Consider the following 27,299-nt stretch of genomic DNA (forward strand, 5'->3'; position numbering starts at 1 on the left):
GTTCGAGTATTGAGTCTCCACTATATACTAGCACACTCCTGAAGGTGTGAGAAGGCTGAAAGTTACCTCGAAAGAAAACAAACAACAAACAGACCAGCCAGTCAAGAAAAAGAACATGGATCTCAGAAATCTCTTAAGGGGAGCATCCTGTTTAGAGACCGAAAAAATATGAAAAAAAATTTTTTGTAGGGAAAAAAAAACTTATTCTGGTGATGTAAACAAATGCACATGGTTGAGAATAATTTTTTTCCCTACAAAAAAAAAAAAAAAAAAAAAAAAAAAATCTTAACTTTATTTGGTGGACATGATACGGCAACACTGAAAGTCTATGAGTGGCGTCAACCAAGGCACCAGTGAGACTCAGTAGGGGGAAAGCTATCAGAGAGAGAGAGAGGCTGTTGCTGCGTCTCTCATTACCCGCCCTTCACTCTGCTAAACAACACGTAATTTATTTACTACATCCTGCTTTTTACCAACTGCCAACCATGTCTAAGAGGAATAAGCAGAGGAAGGATGCCTGGAATATGAGTATGGAAGCTCAGAGAATAAAAAGAGTGTGTTGAACCTGACACCTCAGATGCTCCAGTACACATCCTCGCATCACCCAACACCACCACCCTCACCATCGCCACACGCCACACCGCAGCCCACCACATCTCACCCAAAACAAAGACAAGGAAGTGAAGAAGAAAAGGCCTAGTACATATAGTAAAAGGTTTACTCACAATTAACATTTAGGTAGTTTAAGTCATTATAAAACTCTTCTACAACCTGTGAATGTAAACAAAGAAACGGAAAGACATCATGGTACCTGTGAAATGTAAAAAACTTATGTACCACATTTCCACAAGGCTTTCCATTTTATTCATTGTAGAGTCACGAGTTCAGGTGGTTCTTTTAGCTTGCAAGGAAGATACAGTCTCACTAGCCTTCTTAATAGAGTCTCCTGACTTGAAAATAGTAGACAGTAGATGGAGTCAAGATGGTGGCGAGCAATGTTATTAATTTTCTGGCCTCTCTCTTGCCTGTGAATAATACCCAGCTTTACTTCGAGAGTAAGACACTTCCTGGTCTTCTTAGGAACGTTAGGCCACATTGCAGGGCGTTTTGGTGGTAAGTTGAACTAGGGAAGATGAGCTGCTGGTGACGCTGTTATATTTTGACTGGGGAGTGAGTGGTGTGCATGATCTTGATCTTGATCTTGATGCTACAGGTGATACAGAATTTCTTCAGGCCTTTGTATCGGCAGTGCCTGTGTTGTCCACGAGAGGCTTGATCTTGATCTTTATTCTACAGGTGTCTCAGGACTTCTCCTGAGGCAGCAGGAGCCAGCAGCTCCTGGTGTATTCAAAAGCCTGTCAGCTTGCATGATACGGTGGGGCTTTCAAATTTGGAAAAAATTACCTGGATAAAACTTCGTTAAAGTGAGTTTGGTGTTCGTTAAACGAGCAGATGGTAGTAAAATGAAACCTTCGTTGTAGCGAAAATTTCGTTGTGTGAACCTTCGTTAACCCTTTCCTTCCGGCAATTGTATATATACAATTGCATCAATGTGTCCGTAGCGACGACGATCATACCCGTAATCAAGAATTTTCGCGCCTCAATTTTGAGCTCCAAGCACGGTTTCTCGAGTCAGATGGTGAGTGGAAGTGTCTGGCATGTTTCCACATGTAGTGTTGTCACTATAGCTCTGGAAATTTAGCGGTAACTAAGCTTTTTTCCCTTTCTCCGGGCAACACTTGGCAACCCCAGCGACCCGCCGGGTGGAAAGCACCATGATAAGTGTGAAGAGACATCCTGATAACAGCGAAGGATCTCAGATCATAACTCACCATGGAGCAGGACAGAACATATGTACTTAGCAGTGCTTCTGAGTTTGAAGACAGTGACAGTGAATATTTAGAAGAAGAAACTGAAGAAAGCGAAGACATTAGTGAGGACTCGGAAAGTAAAAAAAATATTACCTATCATTCTTTCATGTTAATTTTTTCATTATCTTCGATTATATAATAAAATAGTAGAAAGTAACTTGTCAGAGAGAGAGAGAGAGAGAGAGAGAGAGGAGAGAGAGAGAGAGAGAGAGAGAGAGAGAGAGAGAGAGAGAGAGAGAGAATGTTATTTGCCTTGGTCGCCTGCTGGTCACCCAGCCAGTCTTCCCCATTACGTGTGTGTGTGTGTGTGTGTGTGTGTGTATTTACCTAATTGTAACATACGGGAAAAGAGCTATGCTCGTACTGTCCCGTCTCCATATCTACTAATGTCCAGCTTTTTCTTAAAATCATGAATATTCCTTGCGTTGACCACTTCCACGTCTAAACTATTCCATGCTTCCACCCTTCTATGAGGGAAGCTATATTTTTCACATCTCTCCTATAAGTGGCCATTTTAGTTTTTCCCATGCCCTCTCGACATTCTTTCATTCCACATACACAGATCTTCCCTATCCATTTTTCCATGCCAATCATCACTCTGTATATTGCTATCAGGTCTCCCTTCTCTTCTGTTTTCCAGGGTCGGAAGTTGCATTCTGTTCAGTCTGTCTTCATAAGTCAAATCTCTTAAGTCAGGCACCATTTTTGTTGCAGCCCTCTGTACTTTCTCTAGTTTCCTTATGTGTTTCTTTAAGTTCGAGCCCACTGTATTGTTGCATATTCAAGCCTCGGTCTTATCATTGCAGTAATTATTTTCTTCATCATTTCTTCATCTAAATATACGAACGCCACTCTTATGTTCCTCAATAAGTTCAATACTTCTCCAATTATTTTGTTTATATGTCTCTCTGGCGATAGGTCATTGGTAATTGTCACCCCAAGGTCTTTTTCTTCATGACTGGTTTTATGTCTTCATTTCCTATCTTGTACATACTCCTGATTCTTCTTTCACTCTTGCCAAACTCTATTTTCTTGCATTTTGTCGTGTTGAACTCCATTTGCCATGTACAGCTCCATTTCCATATTCTGTCCAAGTCTTCCTGGAGTAGTTCGCAATCTTTGTCACATCTCACTTTTCTTAACAATTTTGCATCGCCTGCAAATAGGCTCACATAACTGGACACCCCATCCACCATGTCATTTATGTAGACCGCGAACATTACTGGTGCCAACACTGATCCCTGTGGAACTCCACTCTCCACCAAGCCCCATTCTGATGGTCTGTCCTTAATTATTGTTCTCATTTCTCTTCCTACCAAAAGTCTTCCATCCATTTTAGTAAACTGCCATGCACTCCTCCTACCATTTCAAGTTTCCAGATCAGTCTCCGGTGTGGTACCTTATCAAAGGCCTTTTTTAAATCCAGATATATTCCATCAGCCCAACCATCTCTTTCCTGTATTACATCTATCACCCTCGAATAGTAACATATCAGGTTTGTCGTGCATGAACGCCCTTTTCTAAAACCAAATTGACACTCACAAAGTATGTCATTTTTCTCCAAGAAGTCTGTCCATCTATTCTTCACCACCCTCTCACACATCTTAGCTACCACACTTGTAAGTGACACTGGTCTATAGTTCAATGGGTCTCTCTTGTTACCTGATTTATAGATTGGGACAATGTTAGCTCTTTTCCAGTCTTGGGGCACTACACCTTCCCTTAATGAGGCATCAATTACTTCACAAACTTTTTCTGCCAGTTGCTCCCTGCATTCTCTTAAAATCCATCCTGATACCCCATCAGGTCCCACAGCTTTTCTCACTTCTAAACTCCCCATCATATTCTTGATCTCCTCCACAGTTACTTGAAACTCCTTCATAATCCCTTTCTGTTCCATTACCAGTGGTTTGTCAAAAGCAGTCTCCTTTGTGAATACCTTCCGAAAGCATCCATTCATAGCCTCTGCCATTTCCTGGGATCTTCACTGCATACTCCATTTACTTCTAAACTTTCAATACTTTCTATTTTTGATGTTGTTGTTCACATGTCTGTAAAAAGCCTTGGTTGGTCTTTACATTTATCAATTATATCCTTTTCTTGTTTCTTTCTTTCTTCTCTTCTAATCAACACATATTCATTTCTTGCTCTTTTGTAACTTTCCCACTGCTTAATCCGTCTTTTCCTTCTCCACCTCTTCCATGCATCCTCTTTTCTTGTTCTAGCCTTTTCACATCTATCGTTAAACCAGTCCTGCTTTCCAACTTCTATGTTGTCTTATTGGTACAAATTTTTCTCACCTTCTTTGTATATTTTATAAATTCCTTCCACTTTTCATTTGCTCCTTAGCACTCTTGAATTTCATCCAATTTGTCTCTTGAAAGAATTTCTTTAGGTTTCCAAAATCTGTCTTGGCATAATTCCATCTTCCCACTTTATATTCTTCATTTCTTCTAGATTTCTCTTCATCTATCACCTTGAACTCCAAAACTGCATGATCACTCTTTGCTAAAGGGCACTCCACCCTCATCTCCTCAATGACCATTGGCTCTGTACTAAAGACCAAGTCCAGTCTTGACGATGCTCCTCTCCTCCAAACCTAGTATCTTCTTTGACCCACTGAGTTAACACATTTTCCATTGCCAGTGTCAATAGTGTATTTCCCATGTTGTCTCTGATCCTTCCATTGACCAGTCCTCCCAACACACCTCTTTACAATTAAAATCTCCCATCATTATAGTTCGTTCACAGCCACCCAACATTTCTTCCAGACATGTTCCTGTATCACTTATCATTTCTTCATATTCCTGTACTGACCATGCATTTGTCTTAGGTGGTACGTACACCACTATGTAGTGCCTCTTTTTCCTTCATTAGTTTCTGCTCTGATCTTTAGCACTTCTGCCTTTCCCATACCTTCTTTCACTTGATCCACCTTTATATCTTTTTAACCAGCAACATCACTCCTCCTCCCATCTTACCTACTCTATTTCTTTTCCAAACATTATATTTCCTTCTCCAACCATCATCAGGTCTTCTCCTCTCTCAGTTTTGTTTCAGTAAGACCCACAATATCTGGGTTCTTGTCCTCAAGTAATCGTTGAGTTCTAAAATCCCGATATCACTCCATTTATGTTGGAATACATTACATTCGCTCATATGTAAGTTTCTTTAGTCCTTTCTTGCTGTACTTTTCTGGGTTATGAACCACTTCCTCAGTCTCATATCCAAGATTCTCCAGAAAACTCTTTCTTCTCCTCTTCTGTCCTCTCTTCATTTTTTTCAAAGCCTCCTTTCTCAACTCATTTAACATTTCTCTTTCCTTTTCACCGAGATCTCTTCTCAACCAAATCTTCCTTGTTGTTTCCTGCTGGGCTAGCCTCCATGACTTCTCCACCAATTCATCTACATCCTTTTGTGACTTAAGTTTGATTCTTATTGGCCTCATACCTTCTCCTGTGAACTTTCCAATTCTATGGAAGTCCTCTATTTCTTGTACTAGGTCTTTTCCTCCTCCTGCACCACATTAATGATATTATTTATCACCTTTTTATGTTTTCTCTCTCTCCATTTTACTCGGTGTCTTATCCTCCTCCACACCAAATATCACCACACATCTCTTTTGTCTACAGTTTCCCTCACCAATGTCTCATTTGACTTAATAACCTTCACCACTTTCTCAGCAATCTTCTCTTCTATGATCTGTTGATCTATAATTTCAGCAAGGCCCAAAGTTTTCTCCCAGACTCTTTGATTTCCTTTTCCAGACTTGCAACTTTGTAATTTACCTCCTTTCTTTCCACTTCCTGACTTTTTTCCATTCAGCCTGCTTCTCCATCACTTTTCCTAGAGATTCTCCACATTTTCGCAATTCACTTTAATTAGCTTAACTTCCTCTTTCAGTACTTCATTTTCTTTCTTCATATCGGCACACTCTTTCATTACATTGTCATAACTCGTTTCCAGGCCCCCATACTTTTCAAACAGTTTTTCAATTTTACCTTCCAACTCCAGAATTTTCTTCACATAAATGCTCTTCTCCATTATTCCTTGAAATCCTGTGAAGTCTGATTCATCTTTCGAGTTCACGGCCGCCATGTTGCGTGTGTGTGTGTGTGTGTGTGTGTGTGTGTGTGTGTGTGTGTGTGTGTGTGTGTGTGTGTGTGTGTGTGTGTGTGTGTGTGTGTGTGTGTGTGTGTGTGTGTGTGTGTGTGTGTGTGTGTGTGTGTGTGTGTGTGTGTGTGTGTATTCACCTAGTTGTAATTTTATAGGGCCTGGGTATCATACTGTGTGGCCCGTCTCCATATCTACACACATCCAACTTTCCTTTAAAACTATGCACACTCCTTGCTGACACCACCTCCTCACTCAAACCATTCCACACCTCCACACATCTTTGTGGGAAACTATATTTTTTCACATCCTTCAAGCATATTCCCTTGGCTATCTTTTTACTATGCGATCTTGTAGTTCTATTTAAGTTTTCCTCTCTCAACATCATTTGCTCATTATCCACTTCATCCAGTCCATTCAACAGTTTATAAACCTGTATTAAATCTCCTCTTTCTCTTCTTTGTTCCAAGGTAGGCAAATTCATTTCTTTTAATCTCTCCTCATAGGTCATTTCTGCCAATTCCGGAACCATTTTTGTTGCCATTCTCTGCAATCTCTCCAACTTCCTTATATGCTTCTTTTATAAGGGGACCAAACCACTCCAGCATATTCCAATCTTGGTCTAATTACCATACTAATTAATTTCTTCATCATATCTTTATCCATATAATGGAAGGCTAATCCAATATTTTTATCAAATTATACGTTTCTCCAAACATCTTATCAATATGAGCCTCAAACTGCCCATGGTCTTGTATTATCACTCCCAAATCCTTTTCCTTTTCCACCTTTTTCAACACTACTTCTTCACCCATCTTATATGACCCTCTTGGCCGTCTTCCACTCTTCCCATCTCCATCACATGACTTTTGCTCAGATTAAATTCCATTTGCCACCTCTTGCTCCACTCCCAAATCTTATCCAGGTCTGCCTGTAAAATTTCACAATCTTCTTCACTCTTCACACACCTACACAACTTCGCATCATCCGCAAACAAATTAATATAACTGTTTACTCCTCTGGCATGTCATTAATATATACCAGGAAAAGTATTGGTGCCAGCACTGAGCCTTGTGGGACTCCACTCTCCACCACCAACCAGTCCGACTTTGCATCCCTTATTACCGTTCTCATCTCCTCCATCTCAAGTAGTTTTCCATCCACTTTAACACTTTTCCTTTCAGTCCTCCATAAATCTCTACTTTCCATAACAGTCTCATGTGAGGTACCTTGTCAAAAGCTTTCTTTAAATCCAAATATACACAGTCCATCCATCCCTCTCTCTGTATTTTGTCAACCACTCTTGAATAAAAGCTCAGTAGATTTGTTACACATGACCTCCCTTTCCTGAAGCCAAATTGATGATCCGATAATAACTTATGATCCTCCAGGAACCGTATCCAATATTTCTTTATCACCCTCTCACAAATCTTACCGACCACACTTGTTAGAGACACAGGTCTATAGTTAAGAGGCTCTTCCTTACTGCCTCCCTTATAAATGGGCACCACTTCAGCTCTCTTCCACTCTACTGGTACTTCCCTGTTTCTAATGAACACCTTATAATATCATATAATGGATCAATCAATTCTTCTCTACACTCCTTCAATAATTTTCCTGAAACTTCATCTGGTCCCATCGCTTTATCATCTTTAAGTTCCTCCAACATTTTATATAACTCCTTTTAGGTATCTTAATGTCATCCATGTGCACATTTCCTTGTACATTCTGAGGCTTTACAAACATTGTTTCTTCAGTAAATACTTGCTGAAACCTATTATTTAGCAATTCCGCTATATTCTTAGGGTCATCTACTATCCCTTGCTCTCCTTTTAATCTTTCAATGGACTCTCTTTTTAAGTTTACCATTTATGAACCTGTAAAACAATTTTGGATGTTCCTTACTCTTGTCTACAATATCTTTTTCAAATTTTCTTTCTTCCTCCTCCTTACCCTCACATACTCATTTCTCGCCACTCTATAATTCTCCTTATTTAGTATATTCCTGCTCTTTTCCATCTTTTCCAAGCCACATCTCTTTTCCTTAGCCTTAACACAAGTTGCATTAAACCAATCCTTTCTTCCTTCCTCTCTCGGTTTATACTTTGGTACAAATTTCATAACTCCTTCTTTATAATATTTCATAAAAATCTCATATTTCTTTTGCACTTCTCTGATTTGTAACATCTCCTCCCAATCTAATTTTCTGAAATAATTTTTCAAACTTTCTGTGTCCATCTTTCTATAATTCAATCTACCACTCCTGTATGTCTCGTCCTTCCTTCGCTGTGTTGTTGCTATCTGCATTTCCATAACCACATGATCACTCTTTCCCAAAGGACACTTGTATTGTATATCTCCACATAGGTACACTTCTCTTGTTAACACCAAATCCAGTCTAGCCGGTTCATCATCTCCTCTATATCTAGTATTTTCCTTCACCCTCTGTTCCATCATATTTTCCATCATTAGATTAAGAAATCTCTCTCCCATGCTTCCTCTCCAACACCACTTACTAGATTTTCCCAATCCACCTCCTTACAATTAAAATCTCCTACTAGTATCACCTTTCTTTTTCCAGATAATACACTTTCCAAACTCTGTAAAGTATCCTTGATCATATTGTCGTATTCCTTAATGTCCAAGAATTTGTTTTAGGAGGTACATAGGTCACCATGATTATTAATTCTTTTCCATCACTTTTATCCTTATGCTTATCACTTCTGCGTTGTTCTTCCCATACCAAACCTTATCCACATTTATTTATTTCTTCGTCATAATCATAACTCCTCCTCCACCTTTACTCTCTATCCTTTCTCCATATATTATATTTATTATCCAAATTTATCTTTGTTTTTCATGCAATTTTGTCTCAGTCAAACACACTATATCAGGCTTCTCCACTATCATATAGTCTTGCAATTCCAATCTACTTGACAGTATCCCATCTATATTAGTATACATTACGGTCCACCCACTGCTCCCTCTAGGGGTTCCTCCGTATTCCTTCTTTCCACATACCACTTTCTGACTCTCTCCTATAACTCTCCAAAAAACTTTCTCTTTCCTCCTCAGACCGCTCATCATTTTTCCTTCTCGCCTCTTCCACCAATTCCTTATATCTTCTCCTCTCTTCCTCATTTCTATTCTTTCTCACAAACACCTCTTTACAACCTTCTATCTCTCTTAACTTTGATGTTCTATATAGGATATCCTCCAGATTGTTGTGACTTCAGTACTACTTTAATCGGTCTGCTCACTCCCTCCTTATACGGACCCAGTCTATGGATCTCTTCCACTTCTTCTTGTAGGTCTTTTTTTTCATCATCATTTAGATTTTTGAACAGATCTCTTACCGTTTTTAATTCTTCCTTAATTCTCTTAGGCTTATATGTTATATTTTGTTCTTTCATCCCAAATATTAACACACTCTTCTTCTTTTCTGCTATTTCCCTTATCAATGTTTCCTTATTCTTCATTACATTAACCAGTTCCTTGGACCTTTCTTTTTTGTCTTCCTTCAACTGATCTTTAATTATTTCTTGTAATCCAACCATCTCTGCTTCCCTCGACTCAGTCCATTGTGTTTTCTTCAGTTCCCATTCCTTTCAAACCTTTCATTCTGCTCACTAATCATTTCCTTAAAGTCATCTTTCTCCTTTACTACTCTATCCATTTTCTCCTCCAACCATCTCTTGTATTTTTCAACCTCCACCTTCAAATGCATATTCTCATCCACCAATCGTTTTTCATTTTCCTCCAGTCTCTTAACTCTTTCCTTCAAAGCCTTGCGGAATTCTCTATCCTGCTCCTCCTCACTCCTCTGAACTTTTAATTCCTTCACTAACTCCTCAAATCTCTTCTCCAACATTACCAATCTACCTTGCAATGTTGCCCCTGTTGAAGCTGGACTCATGCTTTGTCTGGCCACTTTCGGCTTTGCTCCCTGGGCCTCATCAACATATTTTGAATTTGGTAATTTATTCCTTACCGGTCTATCCATTTTTCTTACTTTTCCTGGGAACATGTGGGTGTGTGGTCACTGGGGGCCAGGCCTGGTAGTTACGTGTGTGGTTGGATGCGTTGGCGGCTGCTATGGCTGGCCTTTGTGGGTTCCCGCTCTGTCGTTTGGAGTGTGGAGGTTCTCCACCTCCGATCACTCCCATGTACACGCCACCAGGCTACATTCACTCTGTACACTCGTTCACTCGCTCTGGTCGCCCTCAATAGCAATAACTATTCTCACTCAAGCACATTGCTTAGCGTGTGGAGTGTTAGTTAGATGCCGCTCTTGCGCAGGAGGCACGTCCGCTCTCCACATATGTGTGTGTGTGTGTGTGTGTGTGTGTGTGTGTGTGTGTGTGTGTGTGTGTGTGTGTGTGTGTGTGTGTGTGTGTGTGAGAGAGAGAGAGAGAGAGAGAGAGAGAGAGAGAGAGAGAGAGAGAGAGATAATGTTATTTCCTGAAACTTGATATGAAAGGGATGAAATCTCTCTCTCTCTCTCTCATTGAAGTGTACAATTTCCACCCAAGATGAGAGAGAGAGAGAGAGAGAGAGAGAGAGAGAGAGAGAGAGAGAGAGAGAGAGAGAGTGTGTGTGTTGTGTGTGTGTGTGTGTGTGTGTGTGTGTGTGTGTGTGTGTGTGTGTGTGTGTGTGTGTGTGTGTGTGTGTGTGTGTTTTGTGTGTGTGTGTGTGTTTTTGTGTGTGTGTGTGTTATTTTTTTGTTTATTTTGTTTTGTGTGTTTTGTTTGTGTGTGTGTGTGTGTGTGTGTGTGTGTGTGTGTGTGTGTGTGTGTGTGTGTGTGTGTGTGTGTGTGTGTGTGTGTGTGTGTGTGTGTGTGTGTGTGTGTGTGTGTGTGTGTGTGTGTGTGTGTGTGTTAGTGTGTATTTACCTAGTTGTAGTTTTACAGGGCCTGGGCTTTATGCTCGTGTGGTCCCGTCTCCATATCTACACTTATCCAATTTTTCTTTAAAACTATGTACACTCTTTGCTGATACCACTTCCTCACTCAAACTGTTCCAAGTCTCAACACATCTTTTGGAAACTAAATTTTTAACATCTCTTAGACATCGTCCCTTCCTTAGTTTCTTACTATGTGATCTTGTGCTTCTAAAGTCATATTCTTCTCTCAGGATCAGTTTCTCATTATCCACTTCATCCATTCCGTTAATCAATTTATAAACTTGTATCAGATCCCTCTCTCTTCTCTGCTCCAAGGTTGGTAGATCCATTGCCTTTAGTCTCTCCTCATATGCCATCCCTTTAAATTCTGGAACCATTCTTGTAGCCATTTTTGTAGTCTCTAATTTTCTTATGTGTTTCTTTTATGGGAGTCCACACAACTCCTGCATATTCCAATCTAGGTCTTATTTTAGTACTTATCAATTTCTTCATCATTTCCTTGTCCATATAGTGAAATGCTACTCCAATATTCCTTAGCAAATTATACGTCTCTCTGAAAATTCTATCAATATGGCTAACGGTTGATTATTTTCTTCCATTGTCACTCCCAAGTCCTTTTCCTTTTTTACTTTTTCTAGTTCTACTCCATCTCCCATCTTATAGATTTCCACTGGTCGTCTTTCACTTTTTCCCATTTCCATGACATGGCTTTTGTCCACATTGAATTCCATCTCCCATTTTTTGCTCCATTTCCAGATCTTGTTTAAGTCTTCCTGTAGTATTTCACAATCCTCTTTTGTTTAATGACTCTGCACAGTTTCGCATCGTCCGCAAACAGATTTATGTAGCTGTTCACTCCCTCTGGCATGTCATTTATATATACGAGAAAAAGTATTGGTGCCAATACTGACCCCTGTGGCACTCCGCTGTCTACTGTTCTCCACTTGGACTTCATATCTTTAACTATCGTCCTTATTTCTCTCCCCCTTAAGTAATTCTTCATCCATCTCAATGTGCTTCCTTTTAAGCCACCCTTCTCCTCTAACTTCCATAGTAATCTTTCATGTGGCACTTTATCAAAAGCCTTTTTTAGATCTAAATAAATACAGTCAACCCATCCTCTCTCTCTTGTACTTTATCAACTATTCTAGAGTAGAAACTCAATAAATTTGTCACACATGACCGACCTTTTCTAAAACCAAATTGGCTATTTGATAATATTTTGTTGTCTTCAAGAAACTCGATCCATTGCTTCTTTATTACTTTTTCACACATCTTGCATATTACACTAGTTAGTGATACCGGTCTGTAATTTAAAGGTTCTTCCTTCCTTCCGCTCTTATATATGGGAACCACCTCAGCTCTTTTCCACTCCACTGGCACTGTTCCATTTTCTATTGAGCATTTTATGATGTTGTATATTGGACTTGCTAGTTCTTCCCTACATTCTTTCAGTATTCTGCCTGAGACTTCATCCGGTCCCATTGCCTTTTCCTCATCCAATTCCGTCATCAACTTTTTATTTCAAGCTTGGTTACTTTAATCTCTTTCATATAGACAGTCTCTCTATTACCCTGTGGTCTTTCAAATTTGGATTCCTTAGTAAAGACCTCATGAAATTTACTATTTAACAGTTCTGCCATACTTTTGGGTCTTCCACCATTCCGTTTCTCCTTTTAACCTTTCTATTGTTTCTTTTTGTCTTATTTTTCCATTTATGAATCTGTAGAACAATTTTGGTTGTTCCTTACATTTTTCGACAATGTCCTTTTCATAGTTCTTTTCTTCTTCCTTTCTCACCTTAGCATATTCATTTCTTGCTGTTTTGAAGTTTTCCTTATTTTCTGGATTTCTGTTTCATCTCCACCTTTTCCATGCTCCATCTCGTTTCTCCTTTGCCCTAGCACATCTTGCATTAAACCAATCTTTCTTTCCTTCTTCTTTAGGTCTATATATATATATATATATATATATATATATATATATATATATATATATATATATATATATATATATATTTTTTTTTTTTTTTTTTTTTAAGCGGCGCTTGACCAGAGGAAGACCCCGGGTTCCTCTATTATTTCAACTGAATCTGTTTGCTTTAACTCTTCACGTGGTTTGGCCGAAGTCGGGTTTGGGGATCACGGGTTTGCACACTTCAGCTACACGCTGCGGCAGGTGCCAGGCCGCCACCCGAGGCGGACACAACCCCGACTAACACCGGTACCCACTCACTGCTGGGTGGACAGGAGCGGGTGTAAGGAGACCGCCCAGCCTTCTCCGCTCCGCCCGTGTGTGTGTGTGTGTGTGTGTGTGTGTGTGTGTGTGTGTGTGTGTGTGTGTGTGTGTGTGTGTGTGCGCGGTGTCATCGCTCTTCGGGCTGTTTCTGGAAGACGGATCACACAGCAGGAGGAGGAGGAATCCTTGATAAGGCATAAACTGAACTTTCAGAGGTCACATCGAGCTACAAAGTACATCATTGTATTCAGAATAACAAAGAGAAAATAATCATTAGTATTCAAACACTTTTCTGACAATTTCTAGGTTTACCATTTTTAGCCGTCATAGCAAACGGGAAAATAGTTTAAGCACCAGAACGAAAGGGTTAAACAGGGGTTGCCTGTATTGAGAAAGGAAATGAAGATGTGGAAAGTGACGACGAGCTTGTCATGCTGACGAAAAGGAGGCTGAAAAATCTTCTTTCCTCTCGTTAATCATGCCCAGATACTGCCTTTGACTACAGTTTGGAGCCTGATGTATACGAGAACACCATAACTATTCACTGCATAACATGCAACTTCCACAACACATCACAACCAGAAAAAGTGAGAGCTGGGCGTCGGAAGACAAGTATCTTCAGGGCCAACATATCATTGACAGGAGGGGACTAGAAGTCTGATATGCTTAGAAATACATCTAATAGTATTATGAGATTGTAGATAATAAAAAGGAACTTATAGTAAACCTGAATAAACCTCCTAGTGATCGAATGATCGATCGATAAACTTTATTGGCCCGTATCTCAAAACAAATTATTCTCCTTCTAAAATCTATTTTAAAGCCAATTTTAGCTTGATTTCAATGAAACAAAAACTAAAAAGGAGAAGAATACTTCTTCTTTCAATTCATGTCACTATTTTTTATATATGTGACCTGTAATTTTGCATTAATATTTTTTGGTAAAAAATAAGTAAAAAAAAAAATAATAATAATAATAAATAAATAAATAAAATTTTGAAAAAAATTCATAAAACAAAACAAAAGATGAAATAAAAAATTTAACGATGTGGAAATGTTTCATATTATAATGTGTGTTTGCCACAGGAAAATAAAGGTTATGGAGCAAATAATAACGCCAGAATAACACTCATAAGTCTTAGTTGCAATTATAATTGCATGACGGGGTTGGGGACTAGAATGGGGATGAATGTCTAATATTGAAGCATATTTACCAGAGATATGACAACACCGATCTAAATCGGATGCTCCCCTTAAGATATCTTAATGAGAATATCTGTTCACTAGTAAGAATAAAAAAAAAACATCCTACAAAGTAAATAATGCAATTACTGCTGTAGACTTTAACAGAACATGCATTCAGAATGGCCTCTTACCAATATATATATATATATATATATATATATATATATATATATATATATATATATATATATATATATATATATATATATATATATATATATATATATGTGTGTGTGTGTGTATATATATATATATATATATATATATATATATATATATATATATATATATATATATATATATATATATATATGTGTGTGTGTGTGTGTGTGTATATATATATATATATATATATATATATCCAGGCAACCCCCGCTTAACGAAGGGGTTACGTTCCTAAAAACACTTCGTTAAGCGAAACTTCGTTAAGCAAACCGATTATAACAACTTTAACCCCTGATTTGAACTTCCAATGAGAGTAAGCAAAGCGAGAGTGCATCATAGTACAGTGAAAGGTTTAATGAGAGTAAAAATTATGAAGTTTAACATTTAGGTAGTTTAATTTAAGTCATTATAATGTACACTAATGTATGTATGTACGTAACTTTATAATGTTGATGATCTTAACCGTATGAAGGGAGGGAGAGTGAAACGGGAAATACACTAACCGGCAACCTGTGGAATGTAAACAAAGTGCGCATCATGGTACCGCATACAAAACTTATGTACCACATTTCAACAAGGCTTTCCATTTTATCCATTGTAGAGTCACGAGTTCAGGTGGTTCTTTTAGCTTTCAAGGAAGATGCGGTCTCACCAGCCTTCTTAATAGAGTCTGTTGACTTGAAAATAGTAGGCAGTAGATGGAGTCAAGATGGTGGCGAGCAATGTTATTAGTTTTCTGGCCTCTCTCTTGTCTGTGAATAATACCCAGCTTTACTTCGAGAGTAAGACACTTCCTGGTCTTCTTAGGAACGTTAGGCCACATTGCAGGGCGTTTAGGTGGTAAGTTGAACTAGGGAAGATGAGCTGCTGGTGACGCTGTTATGTTTTGACTGGGGAGTGAGTGGTGCGTGTGATCTTGATCTTGATGCTACAGGTGACACAGAATTTCTTCTGAGTCAGGCCTTTGTATCGGCAGTGCCTGTGTTGTCCACGAGAGGCTTAATCTTGATCTTTATTCTACAGGTGTCTCAAGACTTCTCCTGAGGCAGGCCTTAGTACCAGCAGCTCCTGGTGTATTCAAAAGCTGTCAGCTTGCATGATACGGTGGGGCTTTCAAATTTGGAAAAAATTACCTGCATAAAACTTCATTAAAGCGAGTTTGGTGTTCGTTTAATGAGCAGATGGTAGTAAAACGAAACCTTCATTGTAACGAAATTTCGTTGTGTGAACCTTCGTTAAACGGGGGTTGCCTGTATATATATATATATATATATATATATATATATATATATATATATATATATATATATATATATATATATATATATATATATATATATATATTATTACAATTTCAATGGCTTTCACATCAGTTATATGAGCTTAATGAGCTTATTCGCATATGATCAAAATCTACTAGGGAAGGTGAAAAATGAGGCTGGAAGGGATTAATGGTATTTCAGTTAATTTCAGAGGGAAAAAATTGATCTGAGTTATAAGCAAACTGAGATACAAGCTCAATCATGGAATGGGTTAAGTTTGTAACTCATAGTACCACTGTAAAAGAAAATTACCTATAGATAATATTTTCAAACAACTCATTACTAAAGAAACATACAACTAAACACAATAAATAGTGGAAGTTCTCAAGGTATTATAGAACATAGAAATGGAATTTACATTAAGCTTTATCTTATCTCATTTTGTCTCTTTTTCTCTTGTCTAGGCCTGGGTTCAACTCTCAAGAGTGATGAAGCATAGGGGGCAAGCCTCTTAATGTGTAACCATCTTCACCAAACAATACATAAGTATAGGACATAAATTAAAAGGTTGTGATTTCGCTATCTCATGACATTGTGTGTGAGTTGCTCAGTCCTACCCAAGAAGCTCTTTCTGTATGGAAATGGCTGGCTGTGTCACTAGATCAGCAGATGATGAGTATATAACACACAAACACATACAGACACTTGCATCACATATACTCCCTAAAAAGACAATGTAAAAACTAACCTTAACTTGGCAAGTGCCACCACTGGCATAAGTAAGAGTGAAGTTCAGCTTGTCCACATAGGACATGATAGGGGTGGTGTGAAGGCCTCGAATGGTGTCTCCTTCTTCACCAAGGTACTGCAAGAAAGCCTCATGAGTTTAAAGAAACCAAATAAATTTTCTAAAGATGGGTTACAGAAAAAACACACAGGTGCATTTTTTCCCCATCTCAAATCATGCATATCAAGCCACTGAGATAAGATTAGAAAACTATTGATACCTCATATCTGCACTGTTGCTTTGCAGAACATTGATCACTGCTCCAAAGTTTCATTTGCTGGATAAGGTGGTTTTTCACTGTGTTGCAATCCTTGCCAAATACCCTAAAATTAAGAAAAAAGAGAGAAAGAGATAAAACTAAATCATAAACACAGAAACAGTAATAGTCTGAGAAAACTCAATAAGTGGAAAATAATTCATAAAGCTCTATATTCAAGGAACAAAAATATATCTAATGCATAACCAATACACCATGTCTTCAATATACATACAGTTAAACCTTGAATGTCGATCATAATTGGGACCGAATATATTGATTGCGATTTAAAATATCAAGATGCGAAAGCTAACTTCTTATTGGAAAAAATGCAATTGGGGCCAAACCTTGCCAGTTAATCTAAATTAATTCCATTAACTTTCTAGCTTACACCTGAAGCCACAGAGCAATGTGAGAGGTTTGTTTATCATTATTATCCACCCCTTCATCCGTGTGGTATACATTTATCACCTGTAAGCATCACAAGTGACATCATAACCATTTCATAATACACTGCAGAATGCTTTGTAAGCTTCTGGAAGCTTCCAAAGCACATTTTTGAATGCAAGAGACTACTGGGTGGGACAGAAATTGAAAAAAAATCACATCACCAAGCTCCTTGTTTGTTAAAAAGTAAGCAGACAAAAAACAATAATTATTGCGGTTTGTGTAATTTGATGGAGAGAGTGAAATGTGAACTTTTGGTGGTGCAACTGAGATGTGAAACATCAAGATGAGATTGATCGAGATTAGAGACTTTACTGCACATTGTGTAACTAAGTCCTTCAACTGAAATACACAACAGATTTACCAATCTTTTTAGAAACAAATTATAATTGTGAACATGAAGCATCTATAACTATTGAACTACTCTCCTCAGCAGCTGTAAACAGCATCTTGAGTGGCATATGCTCATTTGCATTGTTTATATAGCACTACGTGATGATTCCTTAATCTTATGAAATTCTTAGCTTTTTATGTGACATTCTATCCACTTTGCAATACTGCTCATCAATATCACTGGAGCCAATAGTGTGACGGACTTTGCTGCCATTCATTCTCAGCAGTTAATGGTCTCGAGTTAGGTGACAGACTGCTGTGGCTTGTCTTTCCAGCTATATATTGGTTTATAAATGTACTTTTATGGTTCTTCTCTAAATCTATATTATGTTTCATTTTCCGTGCAAAAAGTATATTTTATGGGAATTCCAAGGGAGAAGCAAAATGAATATAGAGAGGGAGGGAGGGAGGGAGGGAGAGGAGGGAGGGAGGGAGGAGAGAGAGAGAGAGAGAGAGAGAGAGAGAGAGAGAGAGAGAGAGAGAGAGAGAGAGAGAGAGAGAGAGAGAGAGAGAGAGAGAGAGAGAGAGAGAGAGAGAGAGAGAGAGAGAGAGAGAGAGAGAGAGAGAGAGAGAGAGAAGAGAGAGAGAGAGAGAGAGAGAGAGAGAGAGAGAGAAGAGAAGAGAAGAGAAGAGAAGAGAAGAGAAGAGAAGAGAAGAGAAAAAGAAGAGAAGAGAAGAGAAGAGAAGAGAAGAGAAAATAAGAGAAGTAAGAGAAGAGAAGAGATGAGGGAGGGAGGGAGGAGAGGAGGAGAGAGAGAGAGAGAGAGAGAGAGAGAGAGAGATAAGTGCAGTGATGTGATCACAAAGTTATATACTATACTAAAACATTAACTGTTTTTTTTATGTAGGAGGGAAACCACTCAAAAAAAAAAAAAAAAAAAAAAAAAAAAGTTGAGTTACTCAAAAGTACAGAAAAAGTGTGTTGAAACCACCTCCTTGATTGAGTTCAAGTCATAGGAAGATGGAAATACAGAAGCATGCAAAGAGTTCTGGAGTTTACCAGAGAAAGAATGTAAGTTAGAGAATACTGGTTAACTTCTGCATTAGGAGGTGGACAGAACAGTAATGAAAGAAAGAAGAAAGTTTTATGCAGTGAGTCTATGGGTGAAGGGGACACATGTGGCATCCCGTGCCATATTGTCGTAACCCAGGAAAATTGAGATTCTGAGTTAATGGTTGCTCGGTGTAGGGGAAGGGTGTAAAAGTCATATGCTAAGGTCAGCCAAGCCAAACTCGACCATTTGGGCACCTAAAACAAGGTGCAAAGTCGCGCAAATTATGACAGGGAAAGTCAAGACTAACATGTTGTATTCCGAGCGGTGTTGTCGTATCTCCACGCTCACAGCTGCTGACAACCAGCCAATCAGCAGCGCGTAAGCGCATGACGTCACACCCACGCCGCACCTCAGCCAATGAGGCATGTTTTCCTTCTCTCTCTCTCTCTCACACTTCCTCTCACGTGCGTCGCGGCCGTCGCCCTTTAACTCGCCACGGCAAGACCTATGCTACTCTTTTCCTGAAGTTATGGCTTCTACCAGTGCCCCTTCAACTTCCCCAGCCTTGGAAGAGCCTCGTCGACCTGCTGAAGGCCCCCAGAAGAAAAGGAAGACTGATAAGTCTCAGTGGGAGAAAGTTGTTGCCAAGAAGAGGAGAGACAGCGGTTTGGAGTACATGAGATTGGCAACGAAGAAGGTTGTGGCTACTCGTAAGGTTGGGGAGCCATGTGAGTGTCCTAAGGCCTGCTTTACCATGCTTGGAGACCGCACTGTGCAGGAGATCTTCAGTGGATATTGGAAGATGGCAGACAGCAACGTCCAGTCTGCTTACCTGTCCAAGGCGGTGATCTCAAGGGAGGTCAGCGATCCACGTGTGGGACCCAACAGCAGGAGGAAGGCGACGTTTGAATATGCTGTGTATGTGGACAACACGAGGACCGTGGTGTGCAAGAAAGCGTTCCTCTGCATACACAGCATCAGTGAGAGGCGTGTGTCCTATGTGTTGAAGAGAATGGGGGGGACTGGTGTGGCCCCTGTTGATTGTCGTGGGAAGACAGCACCACCACACAACAAGACTCCTGATGATGTGATGCAGCTTGTCCACGACCACATCATGTCCCTGCCCACGTGTACCTCTCACTACTCACGTGCGAAGAGCCAATATTGTGTCTACCTTCCTCCTGGCTACTCTCACAAACGCTACTATGACCTCTTCAAGGAGTGGTGTGCTGAGAAGGACGTGCCTGCAGAGATCATGCGCTTTGATGGGTACAGCATGGCGTTTTCAAGGTTCCAGACCTCTCATGGTCGACACGTGCAGCTACTGTGACAAGATTGCCAACGAGGTAGAGGTGGCAACAGCAAACAGGGACGAGGCGAAGAAGAGTCAGCTGCTCACACAGAAGAAAGTCCATCTCCTGAAGGCGAAGGTGGCAAGAGATCTCATGACTGCGTACAAACAGGACACCAACCCCAACCTGTTTGCTTTTGCAATGGACCTCCAGCAGACTCTTGTCACGTCACGTCTTTCCACCACCGTCGCTTACTACAAGAGGAAGATGTGGACCTACAACTTTGGCGTCCACAACCTCAAGGAGACCACCCCTGCTACGCTGTACGTGTGGAACAAGTCACTCACCAAGAGAGGTTTGAGTGAGATTGGCAGCTGCCTCCTCCACTACATCATCACGTACGCCTTGACGACCACGCTTGTAATCTTCAGTGACAACTGTGGTGGCCAGAACAAGAACCTCAACCTCTCACTTCTGATGCTACGTTTCGTCCAGAGTGGGAGGTTCTGCTCGATCAAACACTACTTCTTTATGTCTGGCCACTCCTACATGTCATGCGATCATGACTTTGGCAACCTGGAGAATTTCTTTCGTGGGCAGAAGATTTACACCACTGATCACTACGTCGAGTTGATGAGGGAGGCACGACGTGAACGCCCTTTCAACGTGGTCCAGATGACGGGTGAGCAGTTCGTGGATCTTCAGCCCCTCCAGTCCAAGTGTACGAAGACCCAGGTTGCCAAGTCAAGATACAAGGAAGGCAGGATGTTCATGTACACTGAAGAATACAAGCAAGGTATGAGCATCTGGCAGACGTACGTCGATGACATCGGGACGCCACTCCAAGTGAAACTTTAGAAGGGGAGAGGAGCTGCCTAACATAACATAACCTAACCTAACCTCAACCACCTGCTGAGCTTCATTCCCATCGAGTATAAGCGCTGGTACAACGACCTCTTCACTGCCCAGGGACTGCTGGCTGCAGGTGCAGCTGAAGATAACCCTGACGACCCGGACACCCTAGAAGACGACTTCCTCGACTATTGAAAGAACCTGATGAAAGTGTCACAGTCCTCCTGTAGCCACCAACCGTGAAATAAATCCTCAGTCAACCCTCCTTGGTGGGTTGAAGGGGGATTTATTTGGTTGGTAAATCCACTAAGGGCATTGTTGGGATCATAAAAACCTTGATCATGATAAAGATGAGAGCCAACCATCATTTATTTTTGTCATAAAAAGAAAAAAATATTTCTTAACAATAATTAAAAATTAATAGAAACTTTCATTATTGTATCTTAGGTAAAGACAATGCATAAATACATACTTTTACCTTTAGTCAACCCTTTCGAACAATAATAGAAAATGAAACAGTAATACTCCGCTTAACGAACAGGATAGGGGATGTCAAAGCTGTTCATAGAGCGAAAATTCGTTAAGCGGACGTAATTTTCCCATAGGAAATAATAGAAATGGGGGGGATGCATTCTGGGCTAGTCCCCAACATACCACATGGGTTAAAAAAAAAAAATTATATATACGTTTGGCAGCATATTGGGCCACCAGTTTACCACTACTTTTATGATGTCATATAAGTCATTGGAAGTTAAGAGGAGCTACGTGCAAATTCTCTCACATTCTCGCATTTATGTTCACAAAACAACATTTCTATTAGCTTTTTGGAGCGGGATCCAAGATTCTTTAACGTCAGAGCAACCTCTTGCAGTGAAATGGCATCCATGAACGCTTGGAGGGATGGTGACAAGGTTGCTTTCAGGTTGCTCTGAGGTTGCTGGGAACACCACCTCTCCAGGTGGTGTTACTGTCTTATATATGCATTTATGTTCACAAAACGACATTTCTATTAGCTTTTTACAATCTTGCCCCAAGAAAGGATTGTTTTGTAATGCATAAAGTGAAATCTTACATGAAATACCAAAAAATAAAGCAGAAATGAGATGAGCCACACACGAAGCGGGAGACTTGTGGCAACTCGGCCGCTTCTTCTTCCTCTTGTGACTCCTTTAGCCTGCGTGTTGTCTTTCCCCATGATATTTCTTTCCACTCCTCTCTTGCCTGCTATAATGGACATCATATCTTAGTATTCATATACACTCATGCCATGAGGATAACCTCGACTCCGTGGCAGTGACAGTGAATTATTAATTAAATATTGCGGATTTCATTAGTAATTCACTATCATTCAGTGCCACGGAGTCAAGGTTATCCTCATGGCATGAGCGCATATGAATACTAAGACATGATATCCATTATAGCAGGCAAGAGAGGAGTGAAAACATAAACATCATGATGAAAGTAACACGCAAGCAAAAGGGTCACAAGAAGAAGAAGCGGCCGAGTGGCATGAGTCTCTGCCTGTGGCTCATCTCATCTCTGCTTTATTTTTTGGTATTCCATGTAAGATTTCAATTTATGCATTACAAAACAATCCTTTCTTGGGGCAAGGTTTGTAAAAAGCTAATAGAAATGTTGTTTTGTGAACATAAATGCATATATAAGACAGTAACACCACCTTCAGAGGTGGTGTTCCCAGCAACCTCAGAGCAACCTTGTCACCGTCCCTCCAAGCGTTCATGGATGCCATTTCGCTGCAAGAGGTTGCTCTAATGTTGTTTAAGAATCTTGGATCCAGCTCCAGGAGCGCTAGAGACAGAGGCGGGGAGCCAGCCAATCACAGCAAAACTACCGCGTTTGGTCCCTCACCCAGCAAATTCAAACCCAGAAAATTCGCTAAAACGGATGTGGTTGTACGTTATGCGGATTTTTGGTCTAACTTTACATAGTACATTAAACCAGAAATTCGTTAAACAAACGTTCGTTAAGCGGAGTATTACTGTACTTGGATGGATAATGAAAGTTGCGCTAATAATAATTTATTTATTTTTCGCTCGAAAAAAATTCATATAAAATCGAGTTTTGCAGCTATCATCATGAAATCTTCACACACTCCTAATTTTAACATGTATTCTTAAACTAGCACCTTAGAAACTATTTCACGTAAGAAATTTTTTGCCGCTACAGAAAGAGGCTAAAAAAATGTAGACATGAACCCGAAATTTTCGGATTTACTATTGAAAATCACCATAACTAAACAAAACTACCCAAGATCTTTCATTTGATGTATAATCTTATATAATTCTAACCGATTTCATGCGCGTTTTCAGTGTTAAACTTTGAGCGCGTTTTACTCGAAAGTAGGGTTGACGGGGTTACGACAAAATGGTACAGGGCGACTCACATCTAGTTAGCAAGTTCAGAAGAGCAGCTGGCATGAAAATAGTGGGATAGCACAAGATGCAACATTGGGGAAATAAGAGAGACTAAAGACAATTAGTCAGAGGAGAGGAGTTGATAAGACAAAAAAAAACTTTTGATTCCATCTTATCTAAAGGAACAGTATGAGTGAACACCCCTATATATGTGAAGCACACTCGATACATAGATGGATAAGAGCCTTGTACAGACGTAGTAGCTGGGGGGGGAGGGGAAACTGGCAGAGACAACTCAGAACACCAAACTTCATAGAATCTGCTTTCGCTAGAAATGAAATATGAAATTTCCAGTTTAGATTATAAGTAAAAGACAGTGTAGAAGATGGGGACAGTTCAGTGTCACTGAAGAAAGCATAGTTGTGTAGAAGCTGACAGGTGGAGGAATTGAGTTTTTGAGGCATTAACCCCTTTGCGCAGAATGTTAAAAAAGCCCGCCTGTATGATATACGGGTGGTAGTGCCGCGTGCCCTAGCGCGGGAAACTCGTGCAAGCTTGTCATACTTGTCGTCTTTGAGTATTATGCAGATATTTTTAAGTTACTATATCGCCTTCGAAGAGGAAAGTGGACGCTTCTCTCTTCGGAGAGAGAGAGAGAGAGAGAGAGAGAGAGAGAGAGAGAGAGAGAGAGAGAGAGAGAGAGAGAGAGAGAGAGAGAGAGAGAGAGAGAGAGAGATTTGCTAATATTTTAGACACAAGTGGGACGCATGTAGCCTATCTTTCGAGAGGAAGAGTGAGCGAGGAAAGGAGAGGAAACGAGAGAGAGAGAGAGAGAGAGAGAGAGAGAGAGAGAGAGAGAGAGAGAGAGAGAGAGAGAGAGAGAGAGAGAGAGAGAGAGAGAGAGAGAGAGAGAGAGAGATTAGAAAATTTGTTGTTTTTGTATTTGTGTGTGTGTGTGTGTGTGTGTGTGTGTGTGTGTAATTCACTGTTTGATCTGCTGCAGTCTCTGACGAGACAGCCAGACATTACCCTACGGAACGAGCTCAGAGCTCATTATTTCCAATCTTGGGATAGGTCTGAGATCAGGCACACACCACACACTGGGACAACAAGGTCACAACTCCTCGATTTACATCCCGTACCTACTCACTGCTAGGTGAACAGGGGCTACACGTGAAAGGAGACACACCCAAATATCTCCACTCGGTCGGGGAATCGAACCCCGGTCCTCTGGCTTGTGAAGCCAGCACTCTAACCACTGAGCTACCGGGCGTGTGTGTGTGTGTGTGTGTGTGTGTGTGTGTGTTTTCACGAATGTTACAAGGCGGGACGCATGTAACTTATCTTCGAGAGAGAGAGAGAGAGAGAGAGAGAGAGAGAGAGAGAGAGAGAGAGAGAGAGAGAGAGAGAGAGAGAGAGAGAGAGAGAGAGAGAGAGAGAGAGAGAGAGAGAGAGAAATTCATCCCCAGCCCGCCAGGCGGACATGTTAACCGACGCTACCCTGTGCCACACAGATTGGGCTACTTTTGAAGGGTATGCGTTACTTACATTCATAATCTGCCTCCTGTGATTTTTTGGGCTACTTGATGACATTATTGGGCTATATTTGCAATTTTTCTAAATGTTATAATGATGACATTAACAACATTAATAAAAGTAATAATAATAATAATAGTAGTAATATTAACCGTGACATTGAGAACGGTGTAGTTATGGTGCTTTTTCTTTTTTTGTGGTGAGTAGGCAACTGAGGACATCACGCTTCTCTCGCCTCACTGTACCTCATGAAAATGACTTACAAGATTATGCAAATCTTTAAAAAAAAGTGATGCACAGAAAGTGAAAGGAAAAATCTTTAAGGCAATAATAATAATTAAGTTTTGTTAAGAAGAAAAACATTTTGGTTAAATTTAGGTAAGAATGGAAATAATAAAAAAAAAAAAAAAAAAAAAACAAAGAAAACTTATGGAAAAAATGGTATATTGTGAAAGAGGATTCCACTCCCCTCCCCCTAACCCCATGGAAAGAAATGTGAGCAGATAGTGGTAAGTACAAAATATAATAGTTAAAGTAATATGTAGTAGTTATCATTATTGGGCTACATTGTGGTGAAATCCGCTACTTTTCATTAGGAAAATCTAGCAACACTGCCTGTGTGTTGCTTCCTCTGCGTCTCCCTCGCCCCAGGCGTTGTCCATGTAAGCCACGCTCCGCCGTTCCACCTCCTGCCTCCACGCTGCTTAGACCATTCTGTGCAAAGCCATCTCCAGCCCCGACCCTAAGAAGCACAATTTCCTGCCTTTCAAAGATAAGCTTGAGCTTATAAGAAAGTGTGAGGCAGGTATAGCTCACAGTGTGGTTGCAGCACAAATGGGTGTCCCTAGATCAACAGTATCATCAATTTGTAAGAACAGCGACAAGTACCGCAAGACCGCTGCAAGTGTTTTATTTCCAAAAATTTACTGTACAGCACCCTAACGTGTTTAATAAAAAAAAGTTAGATATAAATGAAGCCTTTAATAGTACTGAATTAGTTTAAGTTAGTGTTTTTAGAGGTTATAGTGATGTTTTGAGGGGGTCTAGGCTGGAGGTTGGTCCCTATTCCCCCTAATTCTTAAGTATCTTATGGGAAAAATTGTTTCACAATTCGAATAAATGCTGATTCAACCAATGAAAAATCGCCCTAACCGTCAAATTGCGAGGATCCCCTGTATAACTGAACATGAGAAACAGAGTGGTTCACAAGACAGAGCACCAAATTAAAGAAGTAGTTCAAGATTTGAGTACTAGCTTGTAATTTGTATCTATATCACATGTATAGTCTTTCTTAGGTTCATACAGCCTTAAACACAGGTAACTCTTGATTTATATAATAGATGTGTTCCAAGAGGCATCGCGTATTTAAAAATTCGCGCAAAACAAACTTGTAATTCTCATAGGAAACAATAGATAATAGGGGGATGTGGTCCAAATTGTGTGTAAGCAAATCGATCGCACAAATTTAATTAATTATAATATTTTTTCAGTCATGTATTAACAAAAATGCGTAACCTACACACACGTAAATCAAGAGTTACCTGTATATACCAATCAACAACGAATGAAAAGGTTAAAAGTAATGGAAAAGGGAGCAGTCTACATAACTCATGTCTATAAAAGTGAGGCTAGAGCTGGAAAGCACAACCAAACCATCACCTACAAGTTCAGCATGATGTTATAATCTTTTAATTCAACTGAGCAAGACACTTCACCCAATAAAAGTAAAATAAAATAAAATAAAAAATCTATTTGTATATAAAATAAATAAATAATAAAATAAAAATATATCAGTGAATGAAAGTAACAGGCAGACCAGAAGGCAAGAAGTGGGTACTTTTCAATGAGTATGGACAATAAATCTTCCTCAATTTCATGCTGTTCTCAGAATGCAAGTACAGGGAAATATTACTAAACCTTTTTATTATAAGAACTTGCATCATGGGTTTTTTATTCATTCTTTTATGCAACTGTTCTACAGAGAGAGAGAGAGAGAGAGAGAGAGAGAGAGAGAGAGAGAGAGAGAGAGAGAGAGAGAGAGAGAGAGAGGTACCTGGAGATACGAGCTGCCTGAGATACAAGTTTTTTGAGGTAAGAACTATGATTTGGTAAATTTTTTATTTTGAGATACGAGTCATGCTTGAGGCTGTTGCCATTGTAGTCAACGGCTCAGCACATCAGTCCAGCCTCAGCTGAGCCAGTATCTACGTGTTTCCTGTGGATCTCATGGACTGTGAATGTTCTTTCATCATTTTCACACAATTTACTGATTTTTTTTCTCTTTTTTTTTTGGTCTAAAGAAAGTGCAGTTTTAATTTATGCTTAATGTTTATTTGTGAATGGTGCCTGCATCCTTTCCTCCCTCCCTCCTCCTCCTCCACCATTTACCACCATTAGCCAAAAATGTGTCTCCAAGGTAAGAACACTAAATAAACTTTTGCTGTTATCTTATATATTTTTATGCATTGATACAGTATGCATGTGTACTCAGCTGAAAATGAAATTTAAGTATACAATTAGGTATGTAGTTAATATTGTTCTACTATATATTTCTTAAGAAATTTTTGAA

The 27,299-nt window shown here is 39.7% G+C and overlaps 1 protein-coding gene across 2 annotated transcripts in view; it reads right to left on the reverse strand.

The window, feature by feature from the left end:
* The window catches only part of LOC123516282, an 81,629-nt gene that overhangs the window by 38,669 nt on the left and 15,661 nt on the right, over positions 1-27,299 (reverse strand). For both annotated transcript variants that reach the window (XM_045275543.1, XM_045275544.1), the window contains exons 3-4: positions 16,805-16,907; positions 16,546-16,662 (exon numbers count right to left, since the gene is read on the reverse strand). In XM_045275543.1, the coding sequence (XP_045131478.1) occupies positions 16,546-16,662; positions 16,805-16,907 (220 nt within the window). The remainder of the gene's footprint in view (positions 1-16,545; positions 16,663-16,804; positions 16,908-27,299) is intronic.

The sequence above is a fragment of the Portunus trituberculatus genome, chromosome 40 (genome assembly GCF_017591435.1).
Source record: "Portunus trituberculatus isolate SZX2019 chromosome 40, ASM1759143v1, whole genome shotgun sequence".
Taxonomy (NCBI): Eukaryota; Metazoa; Arthropoda; class Malacostraca; order Decapoda; family Portunidae; genus Portunus; species Portunus trituberculatus.